Source organism: Equus przewalskii, chromosome 3 (genome assembly GCF_037783145.1).
Source record: "Equus przewalskii isolate Varuska chromosome 3, EquPr2, whole genome shotgun sequence".
NCBI classification, from domain to species: Eukaryota; Metazoa; Chordata; class Mammalia; order Perissodactyla; family Equidae; genus Equus; species Equus przewalskii.
Genome location: NC_091833.1, coordinates 118,788,475 through 118,801,722, shown reverse-complemented (window position 1 = coordinate 118,801,722; position 13,248 = coordinate 118,788,475). Strand labels below are relative to the sequence as shown.

Genomic DNA, 13,248 nt, shown 5'->3' with positions numbered 1-13,248 from the left:
CAACATTGATGGACCTTGAGGACATTATGTTGAGATAAGTCAGTCAGAGAAAGACAAATACTATGCGCTATCTCTTATATGTGGAATCTAAAAAAGCCAAAATTGTAAAAGCAGAGAGTGGAATGGTGGTTCCCATGGGCTAGGGGTGGTGGATGGGAGAGATGTTGTTTAAGGTACATCCTTGCAGCTAGCAGATAAGTAAGTCCGGAGATCTAATACATGGCATAGTGATTATAGACAACAGACTTGTATTATAAGCAAACTTGCTAAGTGACTAGATCTTAATTGTTCCCAACACTAGAAGAAAGGATAGCTGTGTGACACAACAGAGGTGTTAGCTAATAGCACAATGGCAATCCTATTGCAATATAAATATATCAAATCAATATCTCCTACATCTTAAACCTACACACAAGGTTGAATGTCAAAGATATCTCAATTAAAAAAAAAGTTGGCTGGTTCCACGAATGCTCAAATTGCAAGTTCCTATTGGGGAAAGAGCGTTAAAGAACTTAAGGGTCTATTTTATTGGCAACTTTGAATGCAAAGTATTTTAAACTTTTGAAATTCGAAAACAAGACAGCCTAGGGTAAATAATATAGTTTTCCAAAGCTGCGTGTGCTCATTTTGAGCTCAGCTTTTCTGCTTGAAAAACTTCTAAAACTCCTGGGCAGGAACACTACTGTTCTGATGATCTGTGATCGGACGAACTGATCAATCTCAGTTGGTAACATCCCTTTTGTTCCTTGGTAAGGGTTTAAAAACTTGTAGAATAGGTGCGTTTTTCTAGTCGCACACCAACAACTTCATTCCAAATGTCTCCAGAGAGGTACCCTACACAGGAGTCCCTCTTCAGCCTCACTTTCACACGCTTTGGACATCGGACATCGGCGTGGACACGCTCACCACGCGGTGTGTCCGCCGGCAGGAAGCAGCTGGGTTGAGCGGAGCCTCCGGTTGTCTCCTCGAATCCGCGCACGTGGACGGGACCAGGCGCTTCATCAGCCCAGGGCGCTGCCGCTCACCCTCCTGGTTCTGTTGTCCCGGTTCTGGCGGTCCCACTCTGGGGACAGCGGCTTCCCTCGTGTCACCCTAGGTGTTTTTCTCAACACTAAACTTTATATTTTTAAAGAAGTTGTTTCAGAAACAAGCGTGGAATGTGAAACAAGGGAGATGGTTTAACGAGGAAGTCTTCTCCCAGCTAATGAATCCTAATTTCATTTCCGTGTAAAGAAGGGAATCAAAGGACTGGTTATATTTGACGGGATGAGGATGCGGCGCCGGGGCGGGGGCCACACACGGCCCGCGTTCTGCTCCGCGCCCGATTTCAACGCGCGGCCTCCGCGCTCCGGGTAGCAGCCCGGCTCCCGGCAGGACAGCCTCGCCCGGGGACGGCCGCTGGAGGGCAGTCGGCCGGCAGGCCCCGGGGCCAGCACCACGGGCCACGCGGCCACCGGGGACCAGCGCCGCGGGGGTCACGGCCACAACGGGCCGCCCCGCGGGGTCCCAGCGGCCCGACAGCCACGCCCCTCGAGGTCCCCAGCCCGGCCGCCAGTTCAAGGAGGGACCCGCCCAGCCGGGCTTCCTGCTGATTGGCTGAACGGGGGAAGGCCGGCGGTGATTGGTCGGGCCGGACGCCTCTCGGCGCGCACGCCGCGGCCGCGCCTTCTTCCGCCGCCAGGCCGGTGGGCGGACGCGATTGGTGCGGCCGCGCGGGCCCGCCCCGCCCCGCCCCGTGACGTCACTACCCGGCGTGCCGCGCGGCGCTCCCCCTCCGCCCGCTACTGTTTTGGCCGATTCAAGATGGCGGTGCAGGAGTCGGCCGCCCAGCTGTCCATGACCCTGAAGGTGCAGGAGTACCCGACCCTCAAGGTGGGCTCGCGGGCGGGACGGCCGACCGGCCGGGGCCGCGGGGCAGGGGCGGGGCCGCGGGCCTGCGGGCCGGGCTCCCCGGGGCGGCGGGGTCCCGGTGACTGGAGTCTGCCCGGGGGCTGGGGCGCCGGGGCCCGCGGGCCGGGCGCGTGCGGCGTGTGGCCGTCCCTGCCCCGCCCGGCCTGCGAGGGCCTCGTGGCAGGGCGGGGAGCGCGTCCGCCCAGCGCCCCGCTTCGCCGCCGGAGCCCGACTGCGGCGCCTGGGTGCTCGGCAGAGAATGAGCCGCCCCTAGGACAGCCTGGCGGTGGGCGGGCTGGTGACCCGGGCCGGGGTGGAGGCCGGGGTGCCGGGGTGCGGGGTCGCGGGCGCCCGGCCCGGGTGTCCAGCTGTCTTTCCGGAAGCTTGGTGCAGAAGATGGTGGTGTGCTGGTTGCCAGTCACTCATTAGGGAAGCTGCGAACACAGACCTAGCGATCTAAGGGGAACCCGTTTTGCGGGCGTCACCAAACCTGAAATACCGCCCTTGCCACTCGGTTGCCGGTTGTATGACCTTGGACGGTCATTTGGCCAAGGCGCATTCCATTAGGATGAAATTGGCGTTCCTGGTAGAAGGGCCTGACTTGCTCCTTCTCTGGTCAGTGGAGGGTTTGACGGTGATTGACTAGAATGAAACGCCTGGGAATAAATTCCTTAAAGATCAAGGTCATAACGTTCCCAGGAGAGCCGTGGCTGAGCACTCCTGATTCTGGGTCCTTTCTTGGGGCCTGGGCAGCTTTGCTCTCCTCCCGAGGACCCCAGCGTCCCAGTCCACCTCGGTGGTGACAGGTGGTGGTGGGTGCAGAGTGGCTGGGTTGCTGCGAGCTCTGAGCCAGCCTGCGGGGGTTTGAATCCTGCCCCCTTTGTGTAACGGCTCTGAGATTGTTTCCTCCTGTCAAACGTAGGTAACGATAGCACCTGTGTCACCTCAGGGTGAAATGAGGGACTCCGTATTGCTGAGAACAGTGCTGGCACCCATTAGGAGGTGCCCTTTGGAGTCAGACTGCCCTGCTGTGTGGTCTTCCCAGGACGGCAGCAGCAGGCTCTGTTGCTGTTAACCAGCGTTTGAGCAGTGTGCAGCGCCTCACTAACGAAGGGAGGGGAGGGGGGCGCTGCCTCCATGTTCAGACTCCTGTTTGCCAGACCCCTTCAAGATGTAGGTGGTTGGTGTTTTTAGACTCAACTCTGTGAAGACCCTGCAGCCTAGAGAGGCCGTGGTACCCTGCTGCCTGAAGCTCCCCCAACTAAGCTTCACCTGCTTTGGTGTTTACCCCTGCTGCCCGCAAAAAAAGAGGCACCGAGGGGATTGTTAACTGCTGGCCTTTTGTCTCACTCAGCCCACCTCAGGCCTGTCGTTTAAACTGACAGACAAGAAGGTTCAGACATCAGAACTGTGGGGTTCGTCTTTTTGTCCTGGCTGGTGACTGTGGGCAACATCAGACGGGAAAGTGTTTCTCTTTCAAGTCCTCCTCTGTCGTTTCATGACCACGAATGTGATTTGCGTTCCAGAGTTATTAAATAGCCTTTGATGAAAACAGCTATGCAGGTGCTCGTCAGGTAAAGAAGTATTAGGATGTCACTTCAAGTGAGCTTGCCAGATTTTTTTTGCCAGAAGTTTTACTTCTTTTTTAGAATGATTTTAAAGCAGAAGTTTTGCAATTGGAGAAGCTCCTTCCACCATTTTCTCTGCAGATGGTGTAGATCCCATGTAAGAATTCCTCTGTTCTGTTGACACCTGAGTCACTGCTGAGTTCACTTTTTTTCCTGGAGGTTTTCAGGAGTAATTCCTAGTGGATGATGAGGAAGTCGCACAGGGGGACAGGGCTCCTTGATTCGGAAGCGTTGTTAGTAGAGGATCAGAAGGCTGAAGAGCCCACGGCGCGTGCTGTGCTTCTGCAGTCAAGGGCGAGTTCTCCTGCCGGGTCATCGGCGGGTGTGTGCTGGACCGAACCCCCACTGCTTTCCTGACGGCAGGTCCTCCTCAGATGTGCTGGGGAGTCCTCGCTCGGGAGGATTGGCAGCTCCCGGTGTGCGGGTTCCTCACAGCCTTGGGTACCTGACGAGCCCGTCCGCTCTTGCTTCCTGGTGAGGTGGGAGGAGTGGAGCGGCCCTGAGGTGCTGCTGCCAGCGTGCTCCGACCCGGCCCCTCTCCTCACTGCCCGCCCGGCTCCAAATCAGGAGGGAGCCTGCGCAGCCCAGGGGAAGGGGCCTGGCATTGGTCACCAGGAGTCCTGGCTCTGGACGCTGACTCCTCTCCTTGGTCTCATCTGGGCCCACCTTCGTGCTTGCTCAGCTGGGGCGTCCCCCGCTCCACCCAGCTCAGTGCCCCTCGCAGCTGTCCTCTCCTCCTCACCTGAGGAGGGCTGTGGAGCGCAGGGCCTGCTCCTGAGTCTGCAGGCATATTCTCCTGCGTCTGTCCATTCTCTACAAGAATGTTTACACTTTTGGCCTTGAGCTTGGTGACAGTCTTGTTGAGCAGGTACTGCCCTGCAGTTGCAAAGCCTGGGTTTGTACTTGTCCTAGAAAGTTTGGGTGCCAATTATATGCCTGAAGTTAAAACTTTCAGTGTAGTTTTCCAGACTTGGTCTTGGCTGGGTTTGGGGGATCTTGTTCTCAAGTAAGAAACACTGATAGACAGACAAGTGCATGCTGTGTCTTGATCCCAGGTGTGCTGGTCCTCGTTGGTGGCCGTAGGCTGGATCTTAACTTCTTTTTACTTTAGCTTTTTTGACTTACAGAGTGAACCAGTCCCTCCCTCAGAGGACGACTATATTACGTTGAAGACACCGGTCCTCTGGCCCGTGGGCACTTAACTCGCAGTGCCCTCCGTCTTCCCAGGCTCAGCCTGTCGGCCCCTCAGAGCACTGTCTGCTGTCCCCTGCAGGAGCCTCGTGCTGCCTGTGGCCTTCCAGAATACTGCCACATCTGGAGCACAGTTGAAACACCTCCTTTTCAGGAGAGCCATGCCCACCATGTGCATCCACCCAGCCCTTCTCTCTTTCTGTCTTTCACACCATTCGTTGTATATCTGACATGCAAACGAGCCCCTTTGGCTGGTGTGTCCTCTTGGTGCTGGAGTGTGGCTGACCTCTTGCCTGGGCCTTCCTGGATAGGCACAGACCGGTGTGAGACTGGGTTCCCTGCTAGCTGCAGGCTGTTTGTGTTTTTAAGTACTATTAGTATTTTAAACAAATTTCAAGTCAGAGAGGAAAGGGCTTTCTGATACCCAGTTCTCTGTGACAGATGGGCTGAGTTAGAGGCCGTGCTCACTCCAGCCCTGGGCATGTGGTAACAGCAGCTGGCAGGGAGCTGTGTGGCCCGCTGTGCACACGCGCGTGCGCACACAGACACACACACTTTTCGGACCCCTAGCTTCAGGGTCTGTAGTGACTGTGGTAGCTGAGCGCATCCCATCTGCTCTCTTAGAATCCTCAGAGCAAACCTAGAGGGCAGGTGCTGTTGGTGCCTCCGTTTGACAGTACGCAGTAATGAGGCACAGAGAGGGCGTGGCGCCGGCCACAAAGCTGAGGTCCAGACACTGGTGCCCACGCGCTCCTTCAGTACACGTTCCCTCGGCAGCTCTTTGAGAACCTTGTGTGGGTGCTGCTGGAGGCGCTGGGATGTCGCGAAGAACAAGACAAGGAAGGTCCCTGCCTGGTACAGCTACACTTGGTGGGAGGGAGGCCTTCAACAAGTGAACACAAACATTTCAGAGCCTTTACTGACTGTGATAAAGTCAAGACGAGTGTGGGAGGGGTGGGGACCCACAGGGGTGGATGCAGTGGCTTTAGTGCGTGACTGGGGGAACTGTATTTTGGGGAGAAGCTTCGTGGGCTGTGTTGAAGTCTTGGCAGACCCTAGCATCGTGGGCACAGTCCCGTTGGAGCAGTGTGGCTCAGGGTATTCTCACAGCCATGCAAAGAGGTTCTGATGGCAGGGCCGCTGAGTGCCTGGGCCAGCGAGTGGACTGTGGGTGCAGGTCAGGAGGAATGGGAAGCAAGCTGGGAAGACCAGTGGGCACCAGAGAAGAGAGGAGGCCAGCAGTGTGTGCACTTCGAGCTCGGTGACATGGCATCCTCCTTGGGCTTTAGGGGAGGGGTGTGTGTGCTGACCTGAACGGGGCGGGGCACATTTCCTGCAGGGGTGACTCTTGGCTGTTGTCAGATGTACGTTGTTTTAGAATCTTTATACCTGGGGACCATTATTTTGAAAAGTTTCTGAAAAGAAGAACTATCTGCTGTTTCAATGACTACAAACTAATAGCTGATAACTAAATGTAACTAAATAGTTGAATAGCTGAACCATTCAGCTTAATGCGACTGAATGGGGAACCCAGCTGTGCTGATGGTCTCGCTGGCCGTGGACCCCGCGTGCTCCCATGTGGTGCTCTCAGACGCACCCTGTCCAGCCTTCTCTCCAAGCGCACAGCCGCCTGGGGCCCCGCCTCCTTGCCCACTTTCCTGTCACGACAGCCCCAAACTCACTGCACGTGTGCCCATCCTGTGGGTCAGCTGCCCCTTGACCTTCAGCTGGTGCTCGGAGCCCTCCCCTTCTTGCCGGCAGCTCCAGCACTTGGTTCTCTCTCCTCCCTCAGTTTCCCCCTTTCCACTGGGTTCTGTCAGTGTGCACCTGGCTCTAATTGCGCCATCTCAAACCAGACCCCTCCCTGGCCTGTGTCCTTCTCCAGCTGCTGCTGCTTTGCTCTGCCCCCACCTCCTGTGTTGTTCTTCATGGTCTGTGAGTCCGGATTTTTGCTGTACTTCACCAAAATGCAGTCATAGAGGTCACCGTCAACGTGATGTTGCTAACGTGTCCAGTCCCCAGGTGATCGCTCCTTCACTTGGCCTCCAGGGCGCTGTTCTCTCCATTCTCCTCACTCTCCTTTGCTGTTTCCTCTGCGTCTTCCAGTGTGGGGATCTTTTCAGTCTTCCCGTCACCAGCTCGCTCTGGGGAGGTCTCTGCTTACATCTCCACGTTCCCACCTCGAGCCAGGTCTCTTCCCCAACTCCCACCTTACTAGGTAGCCGTCTCCTGGGTCTCTTCACATGTTGGGGAGGTGCATGGAAACCGGACGTGTGAAACTCAGCAGCACCTGCTCTTGGCCTGCCCTGCCCAGACCTGCTCCTCGGCTCCCAGCCAGCCCATCTCTGGTGACATGGCATCTTCCTGCCACCGCTCAGGGCTCAGTCAAAGCCCAGCGATGCTCTTGTCTCCCACGTTTCCCAGATCTTTCTATGAGCCCTTCCTTGTCCACATTGGCTGCTGTGGCTCCAGGCGTCGCGGCAGGGGCAGCGAGGATGGGGAACGTGCCGGCTCCCTTCGTGGGGCCTCCTGAAGTGCTGTTCTGCATTTATCTGAATTCAGAGACCAGAGCTTGGGGGTTAGCCCTTTCTAGCTTCAAAGGGACCTTAACAAGCCACCTGTTGCTGGCCTGTGGCTGCCCTGGTCCTGGATGGGGCTGGGGTTTGTGGCTCCTGCTGCGCTGTCCCTTTTCCTGTTTGGTTCTCTTTATCACTTGATCACCATCTGGCTCCATCTGTCTGCATTGTTTCTGTCAGATGCCTGTCAGAACATCGGCTCCTTCAGGAGGGCTGTGTCTGGCTGTGCTGCACCCCCAGCACCTGTAGGAGCGCCTGGCTTGCAGGAGGCACAGCAAAGAGTTGGCCGAGTGGGCTTCCCCTCTGTGTGGCTGGAGAATTCCTTAGACATTTGCTCTCCCTTTTGTCCGTCACACTCTGCCCAGGCCCACTTGGCCCTCGGGTGTGGCAGCCTCTGACTCTCCTTCTCATCCTCTCCTCCAGCCCACATGCCCTTGCGCTTGTAGGGGCAGAAGGCTTTTCCCTTCTTCCTCCTGGGTTCTTTGGCTGGCTTAATAATTAAATTGGCATAAGACAGATTAACAGGAGAAAAATAAATTTAATTTCATATGGACAGGAGCCCGTAAAAATACAAGACTTAAAGAAGTGACCAAAGCAGGCAAGTTTTAGACGTTTTAGACAGAAAAACAATGAATTGTGAAGAATTGACAAGGCAAAGAGGTTTGGGCTTGAGGTAGTAAATTAGTGAGGAAGTAACAGGTTTTGTTTACACAGCCTTCTCGGCCGTCAGGAAGGATATCTCTCACCTGGGAGATTTATTTCCTGCTTTTAGGGGGACAAAGGAGGGTCAGAGTCTCCTTCTTATACTGGCTGTTTCTTAAGTAATTTTAATTCAAAATAATCAATATGCCAAAATGGCATATTTTGGGTTGGCATATTCTCCTCCCCTGCACAGTATAGCTTCAGCTCCCTGCCCTCTCTTCCGTGGAGAAGTGACTGACAGTTTCAACCCTGGCCTGCACTCACTGAGTCCCTGTCCTTGTGGGGAGTTATCTGCAACTCTCTGTTCGTGTGCGGGACTGCCCTGTCCATGATCTGAGGATGTGCGGGACCGCCCTGTCCATGATCTAGGATGTGCGGGACCGCCCTGTCCATGATCTGAGGATGTGCGGGACTGCCCTGTCCATGATCTGAGGATGTAAACATGCTGTTACCTTCTAGTTGACAAGTGGACAACACCTGCAGGGACCCCCGTCTGCACACCAGCTGCCTCCTGGTCTCTTGAGTGGCTTCGTGTCTGGGTTTGCCCCATTGCTCCCTGGCAGTGCTCTGGCTGGGGCCTCCGTGTGACCCCATGGTGCTGCTCAAGTCCCCCATGGTCTCTCGGTACTGTCACCACCTCTCACGGCATGCACCACTGATCACCCCTCCTCCTGGAAACACGGTTCTGTTTGGCTCCCAGGATGCCACCCTCACATGGTTCCTCCCAAGCTCTCAGCCACTCCTCCTCCTCCTTCTGCCCTCCCCCTCCGCCCCCTACTCCCCTTGGGCACTTAGCCACAATAGCCTCCCAGCAGAGGGGATCTCAGAGCCTTTGCACTTGTGTGCTCTGCCCAGAATCCTTTCTGAGCAGATGTCCATGTGGCTCGTTTTCTCACCGTCTCTGATTTTTGCTCAGGTATCACCTTTTCAGTGAGATCACCTGATTTACACTGGGAGCCCCACCATCTCCCTCTTCTGCTCTGTTTTTCTCCTTTGCTGTTCCTGGCATCTGACATACTGTATTTTGCTTCTTTGTCTGTTTCTAACCATGGGGATTATAAGCTCTGTGGAGGGCAGAGAAGAGATAGTTCTTCAGTTGACAAATAAACCGTTAAATACTATTTTGGCAGTTCTGTTCAAAACAGTAAGAATTGAAATAGAGGTAAATGTAACTATTTGAATGGATGAGACGTAACATGTTTATGTACCCAGAAAACACAAACTAACTAGAAAATGATCACAATTAATGAGAAAGATCAACGTAATAACTGGGTACATGATAAGTGCACAAAAATCAGTCACTTTTCTGTATAACAGCAATAACCTGTTAAAGCATGTAATGGGAAAATACCCATTCAGGAGAACCTAGCAACAGAAATACAATATCAGGATTAATCTGACCAGGCGATGCCATGGACACTGAAGGAGACACAGCGTTGGTTTCTTAGTGAGGACCTGAAGGAAGACTGGGCTCAGCAGAGTATCATGTTTCTGTTGGAAAATACAAATGACAACTTTCAAGATAGCATCTGACTTCTTTGTGTGCTTGACCAGATATCTCTTACTTAAAATAAAGGAGGCACCAAGAAGGGCTGGACCCGGCTAGACACCAGAGTTGGGTATGAAACTCCTAAAGTAACAAACTTGTTGCAAAACTGCTGGCTTCTGTTTATGTAATTTGTCTGAAAAGTGAGAAAGCAGGTTTTGCTGGTGTTATGCATACAGATCGACACTGGTGCCCGCTCATGGTTGGTTTGTTGTGTTTGGTCGATGAGCCGTCACGGGGGGTGAGGGTGCTCGCCGTGCAGAGTGTGCCCTGTGCTCCCCATCACGCTCGCTCCAGCGGCTGGCGCCATGCTGCATTGTGTGTGCACAGCTGACTCAGGATTGCAGCTTCAGTTGTTTTACGTCTGCTGCCCTTTCTAAAATGGTCCAGTAGCTTGAAAAGATTTGTGTAAGTAACCAGCCGATTGCAGATGAGATGAGATGATTGTGCAAGCACCGGGAGGAGAGCGCAGAGGTGCCGACAGTGCTCTTCCCACCTCCAGCTTTGTCCGCCACTGTGTGAAGTGAAAAGTCTTATCTCATTACACCCCCTAGAAACGTGTCATTTTTCAAGAAGCCTGCTTAAAATAGGGCATTCAAACCACTCCTGTCCTTGGTGAGCCTCCCTCAGGGTGTATGCTCTGCTTGCGGAGGTCAGCTCAGGATAGCATGAAGCCACTATGATTTGTGAGCCAGTCCCATGCCATATACCAGAGCATGAGACAGCTCTCCAGGAGTAGAGGGATGTATACTGCCATTTAGGGCTCAACCCAACATTTGAGAAGATGTTTTTAGCTTTTTGACAAATATTTAGAAACCTCTTCTGAGGTTTCTTAGTTGTGAAAGATAAAAAGCCTCATGCCATTGGGGAAATACTTCCTTCCTGTGCTGGTAAAAATGGCTGAAAACATGATGACAAACTAAAATGCATTTCTTTGTCAGCAAATGCTGTCAGAAAACCCACAGCAAACAGTGGAGAAGGTTTGAAGAAATGCATGACAGAGTGTGGGAGGGTTGCTGTAGAGTGGATGAAAGTACAGATGTTGCATACAAGTGTCCACTTAGGGTGTTTGCCAGATTCTGTTGCAGTTATGAAAACAGGAAGGATTACTTTTTGTGAATCACTGAAGGGGAAAGATATACTGGAGGAAATAAAATTTAACATCAGCTAACTAAATGGAGAAATCCTCTGATCTTAAAAGCTGTAATGCAACAAATTACCAAGGAAAACTTGAGTTGACTTGATTAATACAAATTTAAATGTTTGATATAGTCAGATAAAATAAAAACAGAATTTAAAAGCAGATAACAAACTTTTTAAAATCCACCACATATGAGCCATAAAGAGCTAATTCAAATTGATGAGAAAGTCCCGAGACCTGTCTTCCTTGTGGAGTGTTGGGGAACAAGCACAGACAGAAAATGGGGAGAAGGAGAAATGTGTTGAGTTGAACCATAAAAATTGCCATTTTGTGGGTTAAAAAGTGATGGCTGAATGGGCCTGTAACATGTAGAGATTCAAAACACTTCCCGTAAAGAAGAGCCCAGGACCAGATGACCTCACTGGTGAATTCTATTAAATGTTTACAGAAGAATTAACACTCATCCTTCACAAACTCTTCCCAAAAAAGGAGAGGAAGGCAGATTTCCCAGTTCATTCTGTGAGATTAGTGTTACCCTGATACCAAAACCAGACAAAGATATCACAAGAAACTACAGATCAATATTCCTTATGAATGAATATAGGTGCTAAAATCCTCAACAGGATGCTAGAAAACTGAATCTGACAACATATAAAAAGGAGTATGTACCGTGACTAAGTGCGGTTTACCCCAGGAATGCAAGGTTGGTTCAACAAGTGAAACTCAGCATACTACACCATGTTGATGGTATAAAGCACAAAACCCACCTGATCATCTCAGTAGACACAGAAAGAAGCACTTGACAAAATCCAGCACCCTTTCGTGATAAAAATACTCAGCAAACTAGGAAGAGAAGAGAACCTCCTCAACCTAATAAAGGGCATCTATGGAAAAAACACAGCTGACCTCATGCTTCCTGGAGAAAGACTGAAACTTTCCCAGGATCAGACAAGGATGCCCACTGTCACCACTGCCATTCAGCATTGTCCTGGAGGCTCTAATCAGGGAAGTTGGGCATGAAAAGGAAGTAACAGGCGTTCAGATTGGAAAGGAAGAAGTAAAACTATTTGCAGATGAAATAATCTTGTATATGGAAAATCCTAAGGAATCCACACACACACACACACACCCCCCCCACAAAACCTGTTAGAACTAGTAAACTAGTTTAGCAAGGTTGCAGGTGACAAGATCAGATATAAAAATAAATTGTATTTCTGTATCTTAGAAATGAACAGTCAAAAAGGAAATTAAGAAAAAAATTTTATTTATAGTCGCACCAAAAATAATAAAATACTTAGGAATAGGACTTACTGTAAGGATAACAGCACTCCTCAAATTGATCTACAGATTCAACACAATCCATATCAAAATCCTAGCTGACTCTTTTACAGAAATTGTCAAGCCATTTCTAAAATTCATATAGAAATGCAAGGGACCCAAAACAATTATCTGAGTTGGCCCAGGCCTCTATAACAAAATACCATAGACTTGAATGGCTTAAAAAAAGACACATATATTTCTCACAGTTCTGGAGACAAGAAGGCTGAGATCAGGGTGCCAGCAGATTTGATTCCTGGTGAGGGCCTCTCCTTCTTACTGTATTCTCACATGAAAGAAAGGATGTACTGGTCTTTTCCTCTTCTTATAAGGACGCTAATCCCATTTTGGAGGCCCCATGCTCATGACCTCATCGAAAACTAATTATACCCCAAAGGCTCCACCTCCAAAGACCATCACGTTGGGGATTAGGGCTTCAGCATAAGAATATTGGGGAACCCAATCATTCAGCCCATAACAATCCTGAAAAAGAACAAGTTGTAGGGCTCACATTTCCTGGTTTCAAAACATGTTATAAACTACAGTACTTGATTACTGGCTATAGCAATCAAGACCATGGAACTGGTGGAAGGATAGAAAAATAGGTCACTGGGATAGAATTGGGAGTCCAGACATAAACCCATACAAAATTTTCAACAGGGATCTCAAAACAATTCAATAGGGAAGGAAAAGTCTTTTTAATAAATCATTCTGAGACAACTGAATGTCCACATGCAAAAGAATGAAGTTGGACCCCTACCTCACACCATATACAAAAGTTAACGCAAAATGGTTCAAAGACCTAAATGTAAGAGCTAAAAATAGTTTAGCTAAAAACAAAGGTGTACATCTTCATGATTAGGTAGTGGTTTCATAGATGTCAAGCACGAGAAACCAAAATAAAATCAATAAATTGGATTTCATTAAAGTGAAAAGCTTGTGCTTCAAAAGACACTATCAAGAAAGTGAAAAGACTACTCAGAATGGGGAAAAAATATTTGCAAATCATATCTGATAAGGATCTAGTGTCCGGAATATATAAAGACGTCTTACAGTTCAACAATAAAAAGATAAATAACCCAATTAAAATGAGTGAATGATTCAAATAGACTTTTCCAAAGAAGACATACAAATGGCATATGTGTATGAGCATATAAGTCTATGAGAAGATGCTCAGCATCCTTAGTTGTTAGTAAAATTTGAATCAAAACCACAATGAGATACGACTTTATACCCACTGGAATGACTGTAGTCAGA

The 13,248-nt window shown here is 50.6% G+C and overlaps 1 protein-coding gene across 4 annotated transcripts in view; it reads left to right on the top strand.

Annotated features, from left to right (window-relative positions):
• The first annotated feature begins 1,669 nt into the window (after window positions 1-1,669).
• Window positions 1,670-13,248, top strand: part of MAEA (macrophage erythroblast attacher, E3 ubiquitin ligase) — a 40,250-nt gene continuing 28,671 nt past the window's right edge. For 2 of the 4 annotated variants that reach the window (XM_070615260.1, XM_070615258.1), the window contains exon 1: window positions 1,746-1,872. In XM_070615260.1, the coding sequence (XP_070471361.1) occupies window positions 1,804-1,872 (69 nt within the window). In that variant the 5' untranslated portion in view covers window positions 1,746-1,803. Of the gene's footprint in view, window positions 1,873-13,248 lie in introns of all 4 variants that reach the window. The other 2 variants (XM_070615257.1, XM_070615256.1) reach the window with 2 other exon arrangements.